The 23,414-nt window shown below is 38.7% G+C and overlaps 1 protein-coding gene across 4 annotated transcripts in view; it reads left to right on the top strand.

Annotated features, from left to right (window-relative positions):
* Positions 1–23,414, top strand: part of CATSPERE (catsper channel auxiliary subunit epsilon) — a 201,574-nt gene that overhangs the window by 34,645 nt on the left and 143,515 nt on the right. For all 4 annotated transcript variants that reach the window (XM_047841280.1, XM_047841279.1, XM_047841278.1 and 1 more), the window contains one exon: positions 17,468–17,492. In XM_047841280.1, the coding sequence (XP_047697236.1) occupies positions 17,468–17,492 (25 nt within the window). Of the gene's footprint in view, positions 1–17,467; positions 17,493–23,414 lie in introns of those variants that run through there.

Raw genomic sequence — 23,414 nt, 5'->3', positions numbered from 1 at the left:
TTTGCATTATTGCATCCAGAACTGCCTTTGTAATTTGTTGGGCCATATGAAGACTCTTGTTAAAAAATCAGAAGAAAAATAGTGTTAAAAGTTTTAAATATAAAGCATTCCCTTTCTTCCCCAGTCACTCTCTACTGGTCTTCGTGCTTTTATTTATATTTAATGTCATGCTCCCATGGACATGAGAATACTCTTGGGCCAACTGCAGACCCTCATAATCACTTGGCGATTCAGCATGTGTGCAGTTCACTTTCTGCCAGGTTTCCCCTGTCAACAGCCATTGGACCAACACCTCATGCCCCAGTCAGGGGTGGCATCTGAAGAAGTCAAGCCTGGTATCTTTCCTTACAGTGGGTCTAGTCATCTTGACCTATAGCAGATGAGTAACCTCCAAGGGTACTGCAACTTATCACTTGAACACACTAAGTACCCTGTTTGGGGGTGGGCAACACACTCACTCCTGTGGAGACGAGGCCTCCATCTGCCACAGCACAGTGCTGCCACCTGGTGAGGCAGGGGGCAGCTGCTGCCATGCCTTACTCCAGATGCCAGAAGTTTCATATACCCTACACTGACCCTCCCACACCTGAGCCCTGGCCATTGCCCAGGGTGAAGGCAGAAGCATTTTCAGGACAGGGAAGTGAGGAGGCCAAGACCAGGTGGAACCCAAGGTACCAGGGAATGGAGGAGTGAGGTACCAAGAACCTGTCCCGTGAAGGCAGACAGGAACAGGAGTCAGGACTGCACCAGCCAAAGCTCCCAAGTGCGCGCTTCATTGTCCCATCATAATTCACATATAAAATACAAGTTCAAAGATAAATTTATTAATAATTTCAAGAGAAAGATTGCAGTGGATTAAACCTCAAGCACCAGGCCCTTGCTGAGCACTGCTTGAGCACTGGGCTTTCCAAACCTATTGACTCTGTTTGCCCCCAAACCTGAGTTCTGACTCTGAGGAGGAGAATTCATGGAACAGGTACCATGTTATCATCTAGACTCTTGATTTATTTTCTCTCTCTCTCTCTCTCTCTCTCTCTCTCTCTCTCTCTCTGTCTCTCATTAGAACAGAGAAAAGGAAGGGAGAAGAATCCAGGAGGAGGTCATGCTCAGGCTGCTATCTTTCCTGAATTCATGGTGACACTGTTTGGCTTCATCACTCTATCCCAGTACTCGCTACATACTATCTGTCTATCTACTTAAATAGCTTGGTAAAGTCACTGAAAGTTTGCCAAGTTTAATAGGATATTTTTTAGTCCTCTTAGCACTTGACCACTGTACCACATATAATGTTGGAGATGACTTATTTCTTCTTGAAACTCTTTTCTTCCTTCACTTACCTGCTACTATCTTCCATGTCTTTTTTCTTTTTCTTGTACAATACATCATTATTGTTGTACATATTTTCTTGTACAATACATCATGCTACACATTAGATCCTGGTACTTAATTAGCTTATAACTAAAAATTTGTACACTTTGGCCAACATCTCCTTGTGTCCCCTAGCTCTAGACCCTTGGTGTAAACATCAATATACCCTCTGTTTCTATGAGTTTGAAGTTCTTAGATTCCATATATAAGGGAAGTCATATAGTGTCCTTCTTGGTCTGACTTATTTCACTTAACATAATGCCCTCCAGGTCCATTCATGTTGTTGCAAATAGCAGGATTTCCTTCTTTATATGGTTGAATGATATTCTATTGTATAGATTTACTACATTTTCTTTATCCACTCATCAGTTGATAGTCACTTAGGTTGTTTCCGTATCTTGGTTATTGTGAATGATGCTGCAGTTAACATAAGAGTGCAGTGGGGCACCTGGGTGGCTCAGTCAGTTAAATGTCCAACTTCAGCTCAGGTCATGATCTCACAGCTCATGAGTTTGAGCCCTGTGTCAGGCTCTGTGCTGGCAGCTCAGCCTGAAGCCTGCCTGCTTTGGATTCTGTGTCTCACTCTCTCTCTGCCCCTCCCCCACTCATGCTCTGTCTCTGTCTCTCTCTGTCTCTCTCCCAAAAATAAATAAACATTAAAAAAAAATGGGAGTGCAGATAACTCTTCAAAATAATGATTTATTTTCCTTTGGAATATACCCAGAAGTAGGATTGCTGGGTTACATGGTAGTTCTATTTTTAACTTGTAGAAGAACCTCCACACTGTTTTCCATACTATCGGTACCAATTTCCATTCCCACCAACAGTGCACAATGGTTCCTTTTTCTCCACATTCTTACCAACATGTATTTGTCATTTCTTGTCTTTATTTATTTTTTTTTATCATATCCATTCTAACAGTTGTGGGGTCATATGTCATTATATCCCTGATGATCAGTGATGTTTAGCACCTTTTCATGTACCATACCAACTGTATGTCTTCTTTGGAGAAATGTCTTTTTAGGTACTTTGCCAATATATAATCAGATTGGGGTTTTGTTTGTTTGTTTTTTGTTTTTTGATATTGAGTTGTATGGCTTTCATATATTTTGGATATTAACCCCTTATCATATATATGGTTGGCAAACATTTTCTCCTATTCTGTATGTTAGCTATTCATTTTGTTGATTGCTTCTTTTGATGTGCAGAAACTTTTTAGTTTGATGTGATCCTACTTGTCAATTTTTACTTTTGTTGCTTGTTCTTTTGGTGCCATATTTTAAAAAATCATTGTCAAAACTAAGGTCAAGGAGATTTTTCACCTATGTTTTCTTGTAGGAATTTTACTGTATTTCGTCTTACGTGTAAGTCCTTACTCTATTTTCAGTTAATTTTTTGAGTGGGGTAAGATAGTATTCTAATTTCATTCTTTTTCACATGGACATCCAGTTTTTCTAACACCATTTACTGAAGAGACTATTCCTTCCCCATTTAGTATTTGTGGCTCCCTTGTCAAATGCTGGTTGACTATAAGTGTGTGGGTTTATCTCTGGACACTTGATTCTGTTCCATTGGTTTTTGTGTCTGTTTTTAACAACAACACCATACTGTTTTCATTAATATAGCTTTGTAATGTATTTTGAAATCAGGAAGTGTGATGCCTCCGGCTTTGTTCTTTCTCAAAACTGATTTGGCTATTGGGGGTCTTTTGTGGTTCCACACACATTTTACAATTGTTTCCTCTGTTTCTGCGGGGGAAAAATGCCATTGGAAATTGATAGGATTTTATTGAATCTATAGGTTTTGGTAGTATGGATACTGTGGCAATATTAACTCTCCTAACCTATGAACATGGAATATATTTCCATTTATCTGGGTCATCTTCAATGTCTTATAGCTTTTGGTGCATAGATCTTTCACTTCCTTGGTTAGATTTATTACCAAGTATTTTATTGTTTTTGATGCTATTGTAAATGCGCTTATTTTCTTCCTTTTTCAGATTGTTTATTGTTAGTGTATAGAAACACAACTGATTCCTGCGTGTTGATTTCATATGCTTCAACTTTATTGAATTTGTTGATTTTTTCTAACAGTTTCTTGGTGGTGTCTTTAGGAAGACATGTATGATATTCAAGGTCATATCAGCAAGCAGAGACAATTTTATGTCTTCCTTTCTGATTTGGATGCCTTTTATTTCTTTTTCTTCCCTGATTACTCTGGTTAGGAGTCCCGTACTGCATGGAGTAGGAAAGGTGAGAGTGGGATGGGCACTCTAGTCTTGTTCTTGATCGTCCAGGAAAACTATCAACCTTTCACTATTGAGTATGATGTTAGCTGTAGGCTTGTTATATATTGCCTTTGTTACGTTGAGGTATGTTCTCTCTATATCCAATTTGTTGAGAGTTTTTATTAAGAAGGGATGTTGTATTTTGTTAGTTTTCCTGCATATATTGAGATGATCATATGACTTTTGTCTTTCATTTTATTAATGTCTTTCACATTTATTGCTTTGCATGTGTGGAACCATCCTTACATCCCACTTGATTACCATGTGTGATTCTTTTATTTATTTATTTTTTTAATATATGAAATTTATTGTCAAATTGGTTTCCATACAACACCCAGTGCTCATCCCAAAAGGTGCCCTCCTCAATACCCATCACCCACCCTCCCCTCCCTCCCACCCCCCATCAACCCTCAGTTTGTTCTCAGTTTTTAAGAGTCTCTTATGCTTTGGCTCTCTCCCACTCTAACCTCTTTTTTTTTTTTTCCTTCCCCTCCCCATTGGGTTCCTGTTAAGTTTCTCAGGATCCATCTAAGAGTGAAAACATACGGTATCTGTCTTTCTCTGTAGGACTTATTTCACGTAGCATCACACTCTCCAGTTCCATCCACATTGCTACAAAAGGCCATATTTCATTCTTTCTCATTGCCATGTAGTACTTCATTGTGTATACAAACCACAATTTCTTTATCCATTCATCAGTTGATGGACATTTAGGCTCTTTCCATACTTTGGCTGTTGTTGAAAGTGCTGCTATAAACATAGGGGTACAAGTGCCCCTATGCATCAGCACTCCTGTATCCCTTGGATAAATTCCTAGCAGTGCTATTGCTGGGTCATAGGGTAGGTCTATTTTTAATTTTCTGAGGAACCTCCACACTGCTTATGTGTGATCCTTTTAATATGCTGTTGAATTCAGCTTTACTAGTATGTTGTTGAGAATTTTTGCATCTGCTCTTCAGGGATATGGTCTGTAGTTTTCACTTCTTGTAGTATGCTTTTCTGACTTTGGTATCAGGATAATGCTGGCCTTGTAAAATGAGTTTGGGAGTTTCCTCCTCTTCAGTTTTTTGGAAGAGTTTGAAAAGGATTGTCATTAATTCTTCTTGAAATATTATTTGCTGGAATTAACTAATGAAGCCATCTATTCCTGGGCTTTTCTTTGATGAGAGATTTGTGCTTACTGACTCAATCGCCTGACTCATTTTTAGTCTGTCATATTTTCTACTTCTTCCAGATTTAGTCTCAGTAGATGATAATGTTTTAGGAATTTATTTCTTCTAGATTGTCAAATATGTTGGTCTATAATTGTTCACAGCAGTCACTTATGGTCATTTACATTTCTATAGAATTTGTAGTAATGTCCACACATTTCTGATTTTAGTAGTTTGAGTATTCTTTTTCCTTAGTCTAGTTAGAGTTTCATCAATTTTGTTTATTTTTTCAAGCAACAGTTCTTAGTTTTGTTGATCTTTTCTACTGTTTTTTTTTGGTCTCTACTTATTTCTGCTCTGATCTTTGTTATTTCCATTTTTCTGCTAACTTTGGATATAGTTTGTTCTTCTTTGTCTAGTTGCTTGACATATAAAGTTAGGTTGATTATTTGAGACCTTTCTTTTCCCTTAATGGGGGCATTTATCACTATAAACTCCCCTTCTTGAAGTGTTTTTGCTGCATCCCATAAATTTGTTATATTGTGTTTCCTTTTTCATTTGTTTCAAGATATTTTTAAAATTTATTTTATTTAGGGGCGCCTGGGTGGCGCAGTCGGTTAAGCGTCCGACTTCAGCCAGGTCACGATCTCGCGGTCCGGGAGTTCGAGCCCCGCGTCGGGCTCTGGGCTGATGATGGCTCAGAGCCTGGAGCCTGTTTCCGATTCTGTGTCTCCCTCTCTCTCTGCCCCTCCCCCGTTCATGCTCTGTCTCTCTCTGTCTCAAAAATAAATAAAACATTAAAAAAAATTTTTTTTTAAATTTATTTTATTTAAATCCAATTTATTTTATTTATTTAACATAGTATAATATGAATTCAGGAGTAGAAGTTAGTGATCCATCACTTACATACAACACCCAGTGCTCATCAACATATTTTTTTTAATTTCCTTTTGATTTCATCTTTCACCCATGGTTTTTCAGTGTGTTGTTTAATGTCCACATATTTGTGTATTTCCCAGTTTTCCTCCTGTAATTGATCTAGTTTCATACTATTGTGGTCATAAAATATACTTAGTATGATTTCAATCTTTTTACATTTGCTGAGACTTTTTTTTTTAACCTAACATGTTTCATTTGGTCTAAAGTATAGTCCAAGGTCAACTTTCCCTTATTGACTGTCTAGATGATCTATCCATTGTTGAAAATGGCATATGGAAGTCCCCTGCTATTATATTATTGTATATTGCTCTCTTCAGACCTGTTAATATTTGCTTAATATGGTGCTCTGATGTTGTGTGCATATATGTTTACAATTGTTATAGCCTCTTGATGAATTAGCTTCTTTATTATTACACAGTTACCTTCTGTGTCTCTTGTTACACTTTTAAACTTACAATCTATTTTGTCTGATATAAGTATAGCTATTCCACTCTATTTTGGTTTCTACTTGCATGAGCTATCTTTTCCCATCCCTTGCTTTGAGCCTGTATATATCCTTGAAGCTGAAGTTAGAGTTTTATAAGAAGCATATAAAGGGGTCTTGTTTTTTATCCATGCAGCTATTCTGTATTTTTGTTTAGAGAATTTAATCCATTTACATTAAAAGTAATTATTGTTAGATAGGTCTTACCAATTCCATTTTATTAATTTCCTTGCTCTTTTGTGTTTTTTTTTAAGTTTATTTATTTTGAGAGAGACAGAGACAGCATGGGTGGGGGAGGGGCAGAGAGAGAGGGAGACAGAGAATCTCAAGTAGGCTCCACAATGGTGCCCCTCAATGCGGGGCTTGAACTCATGAACCATGAGATCATGACCTGAGCCAAAACCAAGAGTCAGACGCTTAACCAACTGAGCCACCCAGGTGCCCCCCTTACTTTTTTGTATTCCTCTGTTCCTTTCTTCTTCTCTTGCTGTCCCTTTGTGAACTGATGATTTTCCACAATGGTATACTTTGATTCCCTTCTCTTTATCTTGTGTGAACCTATGATAGCTGAGATTTGTTTTGTTTGTTTTTGTTGTGGTTACCTGTTGGCTTACTTGAAATATCTTATAGATATAACAGCATTCTACGTGGGGCTGATAGCAGCTTACCTTCTATCACATACAAAACTCTACCATTTTATTTCCCCACCCCGCATTTTATGTTTTGTTGTCAATACTGACATCTCTTTAAAAATTTTTTAATGTATTGTTTGTATTTTTTAAAATTTAAATACAATTAACATACAGTGTTACATTAGCTTCAGGTATACACTATAATGATTCAACAATTCTATATATTACTCAGTGTTTATCACAAGTGTACTCTTAATCCCCTTTATTTATTTCACCTATCTCCCTACCCACCTCCCTCTGGCAACCACCAGTTTGTTTGCTATATTTAAGAGGCTGGTTTTTGTTTGTCTCTTTTTTTCTTTGTTCATTTGTTTCTGTTTCTTAAATAGCACATATGAGTGAAATCATATGGTATATCTTTTTCCAACTGACTTATTTCACTTAGCATTATACTGTCTATCTCCATCCATGTTGCAAATGTTTAGATTTCACTTGATTTTTATAGCTGAGTAATATTCCATTGTATATACATACCAATCTATGGATGGACCCTTGGGTTGCTTCCATATTTTGGCTATTATAAATAATGCTGCAATAAATACATGGATACATATATCTTTTCAAATTGCTGATTTCATTTTATTTCAGTAAATACCCACCAGTAGAATTACTGTAGTAATTCCATTTTTAATTTTTTGAGGAACCTCCATAATTTTTCCACAGGGGCTGCACCAGTTTGCATTCCCACCAGCAGTTCATGACTGTTCCTTTTTCTGCACATCCTTGCTAACACTTACTATTTGTTGTGTTCTTTATTCTAGCCATTCTGACAGTTATGAGGCAATATGTCATCGTGGTTTTGATTTGCATTTCCTGAATGATTCATAGTGTTGAACATCTTTACCTGTCTCTTTTGGCCATCTGTATGTCTTCTTTGGAAAAATGTCTATTTGGATTCTCTGCTCATTTTTTAGCTGGATTATTTGAGTTTTTATGGTGTTGAATTGTAGAAGTTCTTTGTGTATTTTGGATATTAACCTCTTATTGGATATATCATTTGTAGATACCTTCTTTTATTCAATAGGTTGCTTTTTTTGTTTTATTTATGCTTTCCTTTATTGTACTAAATCTTTTTACTTTGATGTAGTCCCAATAGTTTATTTTTGCTTTTGTATCCCTCCCTGAGGATATATATCTAGAAAAATATTTCTACTGCTGATATCAAATAAATTACTGCCTATGTTTTCTTTTAGGAGTTTTATGGTTTCAGGTCTTACATTTAGGTCTTTAAACCATTTCGAATTTATTTTTGTGCACGGTATAAGAAAGTGGTCCAATTTCATTCTTTTACATGAAGCTATCCAGTTTTCCCAGCACCATTTTTAACAGATTGTCTTTTTTGCATTGTGTATTCTAGCATTTTTATCATAGAGTAATTGACCATAAAAATCATGGGCTTATTACTAGACTCTCTATTCTGTTCTATTGCTCTAAGTGTCTATTTTTGTGTCAGTACCATAATGTTTTGATTACTACAGCTTTGTAGTATAGCTTGAAATCTAGGACTGTGACACCTCCAGCTTTCTTCTATTTTAAGATTGCTTTGGCTACTCAGGGTCTTTTGTGGTTCCATACACATTTTAGGATTATTTGCTCTAGTTATGTTAAAAATGCTTTTGGTATTTCGATAAGGATTTTATTAAATCTGTAGATTTCTTTGGGCGGTATGGACATTTTAACAATATTGGTTCTCCCAATCCATGAATATGGGATATCTTTCATTTGTTTGTGTCATCTTCAATTTCTTTCATCAGTGTTTTATAGTTTTCAGAGCACAGGTCTTTCACCTCCTTGGTTAAGAGTTTATTCCTATTATTTTAGTTTTTTTGGTGTAATTATAAATGAGATTGTTTTCTTAATTTCTTTTTCTGCTGCTTTGTTATTAGTGTATAGAAATGCAACAGATTTCTATATATTAATTTTGTGTCCTAAAACTTTACTGAATTCACTTCTCAGGTCTAGTAGTTTTGGTGGAGTCTTCAAGATTTATTATATATAGTGTGATATCATCTGGAAATATGAGTTATACTTCTTCTTTCCTAATTTGGATACCTTTTATTTCTTTTTCTTGTCTGATTGCTGTGGCTAGGACTTCTAGTACTGTGTTGAAAAAAGCAATAAGAGTGGACATCCTCAGTTTTTCACCATTGAGTATGATGTTAGCGATGCGCTTTTCATATATGGCCTTTATTATGTTGAGGTATGTTCCCTCTAAACCTACTTTGTTAAGAGTTTTTATCATGAATGGATGTTACATTTTGTCAAATGCTTTTTATACATCAGTTGAGATGATGATATGGTTTGTATCCATTCTCTTGTTAATGTGATGTGTTAAGTTGATTGACTTGCAAATATTGAGCCACACTTGCATCCTGGGAATAAATCCCACTTGATTGTGGTAAAGGATTTTTTAAATGTATTGTTGGATTTGTTTTGCTAATATTTTGTTGAGAATTTTTATATCTGTGATCAGATATATTGGCCTGTAGTTCTCGTTTTTCTTATAGTGTGTTTATCTGGTTTTGGTATCAAGACAATGCTGACCACATAGAATGAATTTGGAAGCTTTCCTTCATTTTCTGTTTTTTGGAATAGTTTGAGAAGAATAGACATTATTAACTCTTCTTTAAATGTTTGATACAATTTACCTGTGAAGCTGTCTGTTCCTGGACTTCTATTCTTTGGGAGTTTTTTGATTACTGATTCAATTTCATTGCTGGTAATCAGTTTATTGAAACTTTCTATTTCTTCTTGATTCAGTTTTGGAAGCTTTATGTTTCTAGGAATTTTATCCATTAATTCTAGGTTGTGCAATTTGTTGGCATATAGTTTTTCATGATATTCTCTTATTGTTTGTATTACTATGGTGTTGGTTGTTATTTCTCCTCCCTTATTTCTTTTTAAAATTTTTTTTACATTTTTTTATTTTTGAGAGAGAGAGACAGACAGAGCATGAGTGAGGTTGGGGCAGAGAGAGAGGGAGACACAGAATCCAAAGCAGGTTCTAGACTCTGAGCTGTCAGCACAGAGTCCAACGTGGAGCTCTAACTCATGAACTGTGACGTCATTACCTGAGCTGAAGTCAGATGCTTAACTGACTGACCCACCCAGGCACCCCTCTCCTCATTTATTTCTTTTTTTATTTATTTATTATATAAAGTTTATTTATTTTGAGAGACAGAGAGAGAGAAGAGAGAGCAGGAGAGGCCAGATAGAGGGAGAGAGAGAGAATCCCAAGCAGTCTTTGCACTACCAGTGCAGAGTCCTATGCAGAGCTCAAACCCATGAACCATGAGAGCATGGCCTGAGCCAAAACCAAGAGTCAGACGCCCAACTGACTGAGCCACCCAGGCACGCTCTTCTCTTTTATTTCTGATTTTATTTCAGTTTTCTCTCTCTCTCTCTCTCTCTCTCTCTCTCTCTCTCTCTCTCTTTAGGTTTATCAATTTTGTTTATCTTTTCAAAGAACCAGATCCTGGTTTTATTGATCTATTCTATTGTTTTTTAGTCTTAATTTATTTCTTCTCTAATTTTTATTATTTTTTTCTTCTATTGGCTTTGGGCTTTATTTTTGTTTTTCTAGCTTTAAGGTTAGGTGTAAGGTTAGCTTGTTTATTTGATATTTCTCTTATTTTTTGAGTTAGGCATGTATTGCTATAAACTTCCCCCTGTAGAACAGCTTTTGCTGCTCCCCAAGGATTTTGGACCATTATGTTTTCATTTTTATTTCTCTCTTTGTATTTTTTTATTTGCTTTTTGATTTCTTGGTTGACCCATTTATTGTTTAGTAACATGTTATTTAGCCTCCATGTATTTGTGTTGTGTCCTTTCCAGATTTTTTTCTTGTGATTCATTTCTAGTTTAATACACAGGAAAAATGCATGATATGATTTCAATCTTTTTTAATTTATTGAGACTTGTTTTGCTGTATAACGTGTGATCTATTTTGGAGAATGTTCTTTGTGCTCTTGAAAAGAATGTGTATTCTGCTATTTGGGGGTGAAAATGTTCTGAATATCTGTTAGATCAACCTGGTTTAATGTGTCATTGAAAGCCACTGTTTCCTTGTTGATTTTCTGTCTCTATGATCTATCCATTGATGTAAGTGGGATGTTAAGGTCCCCTACTATCATTGTGTTATTGTCAATTTCTTCATTTATGTCTATTAATGGTTGCTTTATGTACTTAGGTGTTTCCATATTGGGTGCATAAATATTTATAATTGTTATGTCCTCTTGTTGCATTGTTCCTTCTATCATTATGTCATGCCCTTTCTCTCTTGCTAGTCTTTGTTTTATGAGACTGAAGCGCTACCTACTGCGCTAATGAGGCACCTTCTAGTCTTTGTTTTAAAGTCTATTTTGTTTGGGGTGCCTGGGTGGCTCAGTTAAGCATCTGACTTTGGCTCAGGTCATGATCTTGCAGTTAGTGAGTTCAAGCTCCACATCAGGCTTTCCATTGCTAGTGTGGGCCCGCTTTGCCCCTTCTCCACTTGTGTGCGTGTGCATGCGCACTCTCTCTCTCTCTCTCACACAAACACACACAAATAAACATTTTAAAAAATAAAGTGTATGTTTCTGATATAAGTATTGTCACCGCAACTTTCTTTTCGCTTCCATTTGCATGATGAATGATTTTCCATCCCTTCACTTTCAACCTGCATGTGTCTAGAGGTGTGAAGTGAGTCTACTGAAGGCAGCATATAGATGCATCTCCTTTTATCTCTCGCTCTCTCAGTCACCCTGTATATTCTGACACAAATGACTGGAGCATTTAGTTTTTTTACACTTAGAGCAGTTGTTGATAGGTGTGTACTTATTGCCCTCTTGTTATTTGTGTTATGGTTGTTTTTGTAGTTCCTCTTGGTTCCTTTCTTCTTCTTTTGCTCAGTTCCCCTGTGGCCTGATGGCTTTCTTTAGTAATATGCTTGGATTCCTTCCTCTTTACTTATCGTGTATCAAAGGTTTTTGATTTGTGGTTACCATTAGGTTCACCAGAACCAGGCACTTCAGGGATGTCTCCCATGTGGATTGTATTGCCCTACTGTTGTGGCTGAGCCACATTTGCCTTCAGTCAAGTCAGTTACATTGGCCCACTTTTGCCTTTTTTGGGTACACTGGGTGGGGTTTAGTCCTTGTGCTATTAAGGAACCGGTCTGGGGCCCCTGTGGGCTTGCAATTGGGCAGTGTTAGAAGTCAGCACAGATGCCTGCCCTCAGCTACAGTCTCACCAACTTACAGGGCCCTCTCCCTGCCTTGTCCACAGAGGCCTTCCTTGGTGTGTGGATCTGGCAGTTGGGCCCGATGCCAACCCCCATTCCATTTGCTGGGGTTGCCCTTGCTCCAACCTACAGAGTGCTCTCCCAGCCTGTCCCTTGGGAGGTTTTTGTTGGTAGGTGGAGTTGGCAGTGAGACTCACAGTTTGCCCCCAGTCTGTCTGTGGGTGGTGTAGTCACGCTGAACTGCAGGGATTTCTTCCTGTGCTGCCCCCAAGAGCTTTTTGTTGGTGAATGGGGCCACAGTCAGACCACACGCCTGCTCCCCCATACGTGTGCGGGAGCTGCAGTCACACCGACCAGCAGGGCACTGCACTGCCAGCTGTAGGGTTTAGCTGCTGGGACTATGGGGACACTGGTGTGTGTCTGGTTTTCTTCCCCTCTCCCCAGGGCTGGAGTCACCTTGGAGTTCCACTCGTCCCTGCCAAGGCTGCTTGCAAGGTGTGCTGGGGCAGGAGCCACTTTGAAGAGACACCTGCCACATGGGGTGGGTTGGATGGGGTGGATACACAGGAGAACCTGGAGGCAGAAAATGCAGTGTTAGCAAGATACATGGATTGTGTTCATGCTCGTTCCCACAAGCATCAGCTGTCTAGGCTGGTGGGGGGCAGAGAAACAGTGCCGGCCATCTCTTCTGTTCTTGGAGAAGTCTCTTAAAGGTCCCTGTCCCTCCAGTGCATATTCTGAGATTAGAAAATAAGTCAATACCTCAGTAAATAAATGTGCCATATACCTCAGGCACTTTCCAGACTGCTGCTTCTCTGCTGTGCCTTGGCTGGGTTGTTTACTTTGCTGGCCCTTTACAGGTGGCATTTCAGTTTCCTGTTGCACAATGGCTCTCCTGGAGCTAAGCCCACTGATTTTTAAGGTATTCAGAACTAAGCCCTGCTGGTTGTAAAAACTCATGAAATTGAGCCTCACTGGTTTCCACAGCCAAGTGTTATGGGTACTCATCTTCCCAGTTTGGGTTCCCCGTGCCTGGGGTGGCCGGTGTGGAGTCTGATGCTCTCGCTTCTCCATGCTTGTGCTGTCCCTCCTGTTTGGGGTTAGCCTCACCAGCGTGTTTGGTTCCCAGCCAAACTTCCCAGCCAAGGCTTCCCGAAAGCCTTTCCTACCCATTTTGATGCGGCCTCCTCTCTACGATTAAGTGTGAAAAGTCTGTTCTGCCAGTCTTTCAGTCATTTTCCGTGTTAGTTGCACTCATGTGGCTGTTATCTCAGTGTGTCTGTGGGATGTGGTGAGCTTAGAATCCTCCAACTCTGCCATCTTGCCAGAATTCCACATCTCTGATGTTGTGTGGCCATTATAATTTGTAATCCTTTTGTCCTTTAACCTTTATACTAAAGGTAAGTGGCTAACACACCACCCTGCTACAATGTTAAAATATTCAGAATCTCATTATAGACTTACCTTTACTAGTGTGTTATATATTTTCATGTTTTCTTTTTACTAATTAGAGGACTTTTTATTTCAGCTTGAAGAACTCCTTATAGCATTTCTTGTAAGGCAAGCCTAGTGGTGATAAACCCCCTCAATTTTTATTTGTTTGGGAAAGTCTATCTTGCTTTCATTTCTAAAGGACAGATTTGCTGACAACGTGTTGTTGGTTGGCAGTTTTTTTCTTTCAGCACCTTGAATGTATCATCTCACTCTTTTTTGACTGTGAGGTTTCTGCTGAGATCACCTAAGGGTGATCGTTTGTATGAGAGGGTTTTTTTTTTTTTTTTTTTTACTCCTCCTGCTCTTAAAATTCTCTTCTTTGTATTTTATTTTAGATAATTTTATTATAATGGCTATGGAGAAGATCATTTTACATTGAAATTTGGGGGTGATTTAGCTTTATGAACTTGAATATCCAAATCTTTCCCTAGATTTAGGAAGTTGTCAGCCATTTTATCTTTAAGATTGTCCTTCTCTTCACCTCCTGGGACTCCAGTGATGCATTGATTGTTTCTCTTAATGGTATCCCAGGCTTTGGTCATCCTTTTTTATTCTTTTTTTCTTTTTTCTTTTCTGAACTGGGTAATTTTAAACGATCTGCCTTTGAGTTCATGGATTCTTTCTTCTGTTTTATCCAGCCTGCTCTTGGAGATCTTTTGTAAATTCTTCAGTGCAGTCATCGTATCCTTAGCTTCAAATTTTCTCCGTGTGTGTGTGTTTCCATGTTTTCTGTCTATTGAACTTCTTGGTTTATTCTTCTATTGTTTTTCTGATTTCATTAAATTGTTGACCTTTGTTCTCTTGTAGCTCTCTGGGCATCTTTAGACACATTATTTTGAATTCCTTTGTGAAGCATTTATGTATCTCCATTTTGAGGGGACCCATTACTGGAATTTGTGTATTCCTTTGGTGGTGTCATGACTCCTTGATTTTTCATGTTCCCTTTAGCCTCACATAAGTGTCTATATATTTGAAAAAGCAGTCACCTCTTCCGAACTTTGGAAGACTGACTTTGCTAAGGAAAACCTTCACTGGTGGGTGGAGAATACAGTGACCCCAGGTCTAGTGATGTAGGGCACCTCAGGGGCATGTGGCATCTTGGGGTTCAGAGATGCATGATGTCTCATTAGGTCAGGCCACTGGAGTCCATAACATCAACAACTGTGTGATACTTGGCAAGTGCTATGTAGTGCTCACAGTGACTGCAAGGGCTGTTAATGTTCTCCACAGCTCCTCCAGGTCCAGTGGCTAGGGACCAGAGCAGGAAGTGGTAGTGGCCCGAACCAGTGGTGTGCACATAGTTAGCTGTGGGGGCCTGCTGGTAGTTTTCTGTGTCCTGGTAGGGGTCAGTTTTAGGCACACACATAGTGTTGAGGGTCAGGGCCAGCAGCAAGGGCCAGGCCGAATGCAGGCATACAAACAACTGTAGGAGTCCAGGCTATCTGTGTGCATTCCTGCGGCTGTGGTGTTTCACCACAGATATGGGCACAAGTAATGGAGGCCGGTGATAGTAGACAAGGCCAGATCTAGACTCACAAACAGCTTTGACCATTGGAATGACTTCCCAAAGATGCAGGGTCTTGCCACAGACATGCCCAAGGTAATGGAGCAAGTAGTGGGAGTTGGGCTGGGGAGCCTAGAGGTGCACATTTGGAGGAGCTAGCCCTAAGCACCTGCAGAGGGGTGGAGGCAAGCTGTGGGGTTCTAGGCTGCATCCTGCACTTGTACAGCTGCAGAGGCTGAAGCTAGCTGCTTGTATGGATCCTATTCTCTGCCAGTGGTAAGGACAGGGGAATGGGAAGGGACTCAGGCAGCTGGAACCTGCAAATGCAAAAACCTGTGGGGTAAAAACTGGTGAAATCTGCAGGGGTCCATGATGGCTGTCCTGACCATTGGTTTCTTCTGTAGTGAAAGCTTCTGGGTCCCCTGTAGAACCAGGTCACTGGGACCCTCATTGCTCCCACTGTGTGGTTGATACTGGTAGTGCTTGCGTTTCTTCCTCGTTTCTGGCCATCTCTGTGCATCTCAGCTTTGACAGTCTCTGGATGGGGTGAAACCTAAACAGGTCTTCCGTGCAGTACCCCAAAAGGCTGGGGAAGCCGGTCAGTCACCCTGCCCTCCCTTTCCAGGGAGGGGAACGCTACAGCTGGTGAGTTCACCTCTTGACACAGAGCAATGCCGGCTTGGCAGATGGGATGATTAGAACAAAATGAAGCATTCTTCCTTCCCTTTTTGTGCCCTTGCTCCTAGGTTTTTGTTCTACTTCGTTGAAGTTTCTTAAGTGGACTCTTGAACTCTCCCAGAACTGTTTTTGTTTGTAGATAGCTGTCTAATTGTTGATCTTTGTTGGGGAATGGAGGTTGGCTTCTTCTTCTGTACCATCTTGGTGACATCAGCCTCTTCTGTTTTTTCTAACGATCCCCTCCCAGTCTTTTTGTTTGGCTTTTTATGATCTGTCCTTACCTTAAATGTCAGCTCCATTCAGGTTTCTTTCTTTGACTCTCTTTTCATTCTACGCTTCAGTTTGTGTACCACTTAAGAAAGGCAAGCATTCTGATAAAGATGCAACAGAATGCTGCTAATATCATCTTCCAAGAAAATCGAGGTTGTTACTTTCACATCAACTGTCTCTGCAAGTTTACCTTTAATAAGCTTTTTAGTATCAATACTAAAACCTTTCTCATATTATCAGTACATTTCTCCTTTTGCCCTTAAATTTTCCTTTCCAGATAGACAGGTAAGTCACTCAGTAACCCACTTCTGTTCTTATTTCCTGCACCTCAGACAAGTAGCATAACACAAGGAGGACATTCCAGCCCTGGAGCTTGGGATCTTTTTGATCAACCTAGTTCTTTGTGAACACTTAGCACATTTGCCTATCAATATTTATAGTACTTATTTCCATTTGCTTTCTAAAAATCAGATTGAACATATGGGGGCACCTGGGTGGCTCAGTCAGTTGAGCATCCAACTCTTGATTTCAGCTCAGCTCGTGATCCCCAGGTTGTGGAATCGAGACCTGAATTGGGCTCCATGCTGAGCACAGAGTCTGCTTAAGATTCTTTCTCTCTCTCCCTCTGCCCCTCCTCCCAGCTTGTGCTCCCTCTCTCTCTAAAAATACATTTTTTAAAAATAGAATAAAATCAGCTTGAACTTATGAAATATTGTTTTCGTTATATGGTCTCAGAAACTCACTGTGTACATATTTACTGATTCCCAAAATATCTTTTTTTTTCCATTTTATACATAATAACGTACCAGGCACTGTGCAGCAATCAGCAAATAAAAGAACATAGTCCCGAGGCATTGACTTTTAGAGCTTATATGATAAAGAAAATACAGATATCATTAAATGAACATCACTTTCTAAAAAACATGCAACTGAACATACAAATAAATGTTCCTTTCAGAAAATTTACATTGAAAGGGCAGTTAATGAAAGATTTTCACGGCTAATTGATGACTTCGTTGGCATAAATTGGCATAAATTACAGCATGTAAACACTGTAGACTTTCTTAGGCAGAATGATCATATCACAGTTTCAAAGACTGCTCATGCAATTTTGGCTACGTGAGCTTGTAATGTTACTAAGGCAGCATGCAGATTCAAGCCTGTCAGCCTTTTGACATGTGATAACATGTGAGAATCAGTCGTTATATTTAATTATAGACATAGTAGCTTTTTAAAAATTTAGTATTTAATTGTTTATGTATTTATAATGGAATATAAGAATATTGAGAGACTTAGAAGCATGTATATTGAAAGCGAAGTATTCAAACTAATATTTAGCCTGCTGTTTACTAAAATGTGATTCCTCTTTTTCTCAACAGAAGTTTCTTTCACAACTTTACCCAGGTAAAACATGTTTTGAAATTTTATATATCCTTCCCATATCACTACTGTATTATTTGCCTCTAATCTTTCATGTTACCCAGAAGGAGAATTTCCCAAACTAATTTTTCAACAAAATTTGCCTAGAGCAGTGGTACTTACAATATGATTTGAGGACCCCTAGAGCTCCACAGACCTTTTCAGGAGGTCCCTGAGCTCTGCCCTTTCCCAACCACATATCTGTGCGAGGATAGATTTTCCCCACATACTTCCACCAAAACAACGTGTGCCAACAGCTTGAATGCAGGAGCACAGATGATAATTCAGCTGTCTTCTATTAAGACAGATAACACAGACATTTTGTGATGTAAAATGCAAAACAACCATTCTTCTGCTTTTCTTTGTTTTGGAAAATAGCTCTTTTTCATTAAAATATATGTCATGTCAACATTTTATGGGTTTATCATAGTTTTTAAAATAAATTCCTAAATATCTTTAAATCTTCTTGGTTTGATACATGGTAAATATTGATAGATCTGACCCACCTAAAACAGAAGCTCTGTGATATTCTCAAGAATTTTTAAGGCTATGAAGGGGTCTTGAGATCAAAAGGTTTTAACATCTGGTCCAAGGGTGGAAGATGACAGTCAAGTAGAAGGATCCTAGGCTCGCCTCCTTCCATGAGTGTAACTGAATAGCCATCAGATCATCCTAAATACGCGAGAAATTGATGTGAAGACTGGCAGAATAAACTCCACAACTGACGGTAGAGAAGCCACATCAAAGAAGGTAGGAAGTGTGGAGATGCACTTTGGGAGAGAGATTGTGGCCACTGTGGTAAGGAGGGAGCCATGGTCATGAAGAAGGACAAGAGACAGACTAGCACACAGGGGAGCACACAGGAAAAATGAATCCCTGTAGCAATTGGCTTGGAAAGCAAGAGGGGCCGAATTTCATGAGTTCTTGCAACCAGTGGGCTTAAAGGTCAGTGGGCTTGGCTGGGATAGACCCTGAATGGCACTGCACTGTTCTTGCAGAGAAGGCAGGCAAACAACCCTACATTGTGGAAATAGCAATCAAAAGAGCACCTGTGGCACACAGTCGGGAGTTTATTCAGTCATCTCAGAGCGAGTCCTAGAGAAGTAGCATTCACAGAGAGAAACCTCGGGGAACAAAGGAATTGGCCAGCGTCATTTCCCTCTCCTGACCCTCAGCATAAGCACAGGTCCACCTGTGGGAACCAGTGCGGCACTGACACTCACTACCTACCTTGCTTACACCAAGCTCCACTCCCCCATGCTCCAGTAGAACTGCCCATCTGAGCCATGCTTGTCTCGGCCCCAGCATGGCAGACCCCTTCCCCCAAAAGACCAGCCTAAACTCCTACTCACACCATGTTACCCATCATGGGAATTTTGCAGCATCTCAGTTCTGCCAAGTGGAGTCAACAGAGCTCACTTCACAAACAGACCAAAGCACACCTAGTTAAAATGTGCCACATTCAGGCCAGAGACCAAACAGTGCCTACAATAGGCAGAGACTCTGCAGATGACTGGCCTGAAGGATAAAACAGCCAGGACAAAGCAGCAGAGCACATGCAACACACATTGGAGACATTTCCAGAAGCGCAGGCCCTGGGGAACAGATGACATTACATGGCAGAGAGCACTATAGGACCTCTTCTTCATAAGATCATTACCCTCAAGAACAGGAGACATAGCTGACTTTCCTAACACAGAAATAGGCACAGAGACATAGACAAAATGAGAAGACAGAGAAATTTATTCCAAATGAAAGAACAGAACAAGACCATGCCAGAGATCTAAGTGAAACAGATATAAGTAACATGTCTGATAGAGAATTTAAAGCATTGATCATAAGGATACTCACTGGACTCAAAAAGAGTAGAAGAGATGAGTTAAACCCTTACACAGAGCTAGGGAACAACATAGCAGAAATAAAGGTCATAATAAACAAAATGAGAAATATGCCTCATGGAATGAACAACAGACTGGAAGAAGGAGAGGAATGAATTAATAGCCCAAAAGACGGAGTAATGGAAAGTAATCAAGATGAACATAAGAGGGGAGAAAAAAAGAATTATGCAAAACAAGAATAGAGTTAGGGAACTCAGTGATTCCATTAAAGGTAATAAAATTTGTATTATAGGAGTGCCACAAAAAGTAGAGAGAGAAAAGGGGTCAGAAAATTTATTAGGGAAGCTGAAAACTTCCCTAATTTGGGCAAGAAAACAGATACCCATATCCAGAAGACACAGAGAACCCCCCTCAAAATCAACAAAAGCGGACCCACACCAAGACATATTGTAATTAAATTAGTAAAATATAGTGATGAAGGAAAAAATGTTAAAGCAGCAAGACAAAAGAAGACTAACTTAACAGGGAAAACTCATAAGGCTGGCAGAGGATTTTCCAGCAGAAACATTTCAAGGCAGAAGGGAATGGTATGATATATTCAAAGTGCTAAATGGGAAAAATCTGCACCTGAGAACACTCTATCTAGCAAGGCTATCATTCAGAATAGAAGGAGAGATAAAGAGTTTCCCAGAAAAACAAAAAAACTAAAGGAGTTCATGACCAGTAAACCAGCCCTGTAAGAAATTTTAAAGGGGACACTTTGAGTGGAAAGACCAAAAGTGACAGTATAAAGTTGGAAACACAAAGCAGTAACAATATTTCTGTAAAAAAAAAAAAAAGTCAAGGAACTCACAAAATAAAAGAATGTGAAATATAACAATATATACCTAAACGTGGGGAGAAGAGGAGTAAAGAATGTGTTCAAACTTTAACAACCATGGACTTAATATGGACTGCTATATGCAGAAGAGGTTATATACACACCTAATGGTTACCACAAATCAAAAACCACTAATAAGTATGCAAAAATACCAAAAGCAGGCAAAGAGAAGGGAAGTAAGGAAGTGTAGATCAATATCCTTGTATATAGAGGTGCAAAAATTCTACATAAAATAATAGCAAATGGAATCCAACAATGTATTAAAAGAACAAATTAAAAAGGGCCAGTATCTTCCAGAATGCAACATTGGTTTCAATACCAAGAAAGCTGACAACAATATCCATTCCATAAACACAGTAAAGAAGAAAATAAGTGATCACATCAGTAAATTTAAAAATTGAACAGCCATTCCTAATGGAAACACCAAACAAAACAAGTTTAGAAGGGAACCACATTGATTTTAACATTTTTGAAATGTTATTCTAATTTTTATTTTTGAGAGAGAGAGACAGAGAGACAGAGCATGAGTTGGGGAAGGGCAGAGAGAGAGGGAGACACAGAATCCGAAACAGGCTCCAGGCTCTGAGCTATCAGCACAGAGCCTGACGCGGGGCTCGAACTCACAGACTGCGAGATCATGACCTGAGCCGAAGTCGGATGCTTAACCGACTGAGCCACCCAGGCACCCCAGGGAACCACTTGATTTTAATAAAAAAACACTGACTTCTCAAATAATTAACAATATTATTATAAATTATGAAATACTTTTGATTCAACTAAAATCAGGAACTGGACAAATGTGCTCATCTGTCAGTAAATATCATCACTATTATTTAACATTGTCTTGAACATAACAGTGTAAGTAATAAGACAAGAAAAAATGTACAATATTATAAATTTATAATAGCAATAAAGACTAAAATACTGATCAATCAATTTAACAGGAAAGACACAGAACTTGTAGCAAGAATCACTCTCAAATTTTGTTGAATGATTTTTTAAATATACTTTAAATGTTTATTTATTTTGAGAGAGAGTGAGTGCATGCATGGGTGGGGGAGGGGCAGAGAAAGAGGGGGAGAGAGAGAGAGAGAGAGAGAGAGAGAGAGATCGATCCCAAACAGGCTCCATGTCGTCGGCACACAGCCCAACGTGGGGCTTGGTCCTACAAACCATGAGATCATGCCCTGGGCTGAAATCAAGAGTTGGACGCTTAACCGACTGAGCCACCCAGGTGCCCCTGTTGAGTGATCTTTAAAGATCTAGTTTTTAAAGTATTTAATTGGATCTAATGTCAATTTTTTGACTGAAAAAATATCTTTGTTTTCCAATTTATTCTTTTTAAAATTTTTATTTGTTTTTAATTCCAATATAATTAACACACAATGTTATATTTCAGGTATACAAAATAGTGAACCAACCATTCTATCCATTACTACTCAGTGCTCATCATGATACGTGTGCATGTATCTTAATCCCCGTCACCTATTTCACCCATCTCCCACCCAACTAACCCCTGGCAACCACCAGTTTGTTTTCTGTATTTAAGAGTCTGGGGTTTTTTTTTTTTTTTTTTGGTCTCTTTTTGAAAAAATATTTCACCAATTATGTGTAGTAATACGGTATAATATGTTATACTCCTAGAAGAAAATGAAAGTGTAATCCTCTCTTATACCATATAAAAAAATAAATTCCAATTGGCATGCAAGAAAGAGTTTAATGTAAAACCAGATTTGGGGAGAACTTGAAGCTGTACCATATAAAATGAAGGGAAATCTTATCCTAGACTGGAAACCAGAATCTTTAAATTAAAGATAGCCAAAATTGAAAACGTGAAAATTAAAAACTTTTTATCACAAAAGTACCATAAGCATAGTTCAGACAATAAATAGTTATGAAAAAATTTTACAACATAGATGACACTAACCAGCTAATATCCCTAAGTGTTCAAAGAGACGGGGGAGGTGTAAACTGGTGCAGCCATTTTGTGAAATCATCCTGCATTATCTGACACATATCCTGCAACTCATCATTTCCACTCCTGAGTATATACCCAGGAGAAAACTCTTGCTCTCAAGCATCAAGAGACATTTTCAGAAATGCTCATAGCAGAAAACACTCATGGGGCGCCTCGGTGGCTCAGTAGGTTGAGCGTCCGACTACAGCTCAAGTCATGATCTCACAGTCTGTGGGTTCGAGCCCCGCGTTGGGCTCTGTGCTGACAGCTCAGAGCCCAGAGCCTGCTTCGGATTCTGTGTCTCCCTCTCTCTCTGCCCTTTCCCCGCTCATGCTCACTTGCTCTCTCTCTGTCAAAAATAAATAAACATTAAAAAAAATTTTTTTAAATGCTCATAAAATCCATCCCTCCCAAACAGAAAGAATCCAAATGCCCATCAACAGGAAAATGGAAAAGTTGTGGTACATTCACATGATGGAATTTTAAATAGCAATAAAAATGAATGGGCTCAGTTAGGGCAACAACACAAATAAATCCTAGTTACACAATGTTGAAAGAAAAAAAAGCAGATCCTAGGGGGCTATGTGTGGGATGACTAAGTTCAAAATAGCCGAAAACTAAACATCATGTTAATGTTTAAAATTAAAAAAAATAAATAAATAAACAGTTCAGGAAAGTGAGTACCTGTGGGCAGAAACAGAACCAGAAAAGGAACAATATGTAGATAAATGAAAGATATTTGTAAGGTTCTTGTACTCGAATATGGTGGTGGGTTCTTGGTTTTTATTTTACTATTTTAGAGTTTAAATAGTTACATAAAAGATAGTCATAATAATAATAGTGTGTTGTGAGCCAAGGATTGTGATTATCCTAATTCTGTATATGTGTACCTGAAGTCCAAACACAACAAAGAGCTCTTACAAAGGGTAAGAAAATGGTAAGTGCCAACAAAAAAATGTAAAAGCGCACTGTACCCACGAGCAAATCTAGCAAACCTGAAACAATACTGAAATTCACATAATCTCAGGAAAACCCAAATTCACAATGAAATGTCGTGCTCATCACACTGGTAAAAACAAGAGAAACACTGTGAGAGGGAAACTGGGCCACAGGGTGTAACTCAGATTTTGTTGGTGGAAAATGTGTACAGTTAGAGACTTAGTACATTTTTGGAGAGTAATAGGGAAACACCTAGTAAAAGTATTTATACCCTTTGGATCAGGAGTCTTACT

The sequence above is a fragment of the Prionailurus viverrinus genome, chromosome F1 (assembly GCF_022837055.1).
Source record: "Prionailurus viverrinus isolate Anna chromosome F1, UM_Priviv_1.0, whole genome shotgun sequence".
Classification (NCBI taxonomy): domain Eukaryota; kingdom Metazoa; phylum Chordata; class Mammalia; order Carnivora; family Felidae; genus Prionailurus; species Prionailurus viverrinus.
This window is presented reverse-complemented; position numbering and strand designations above follow the sequence as displayed.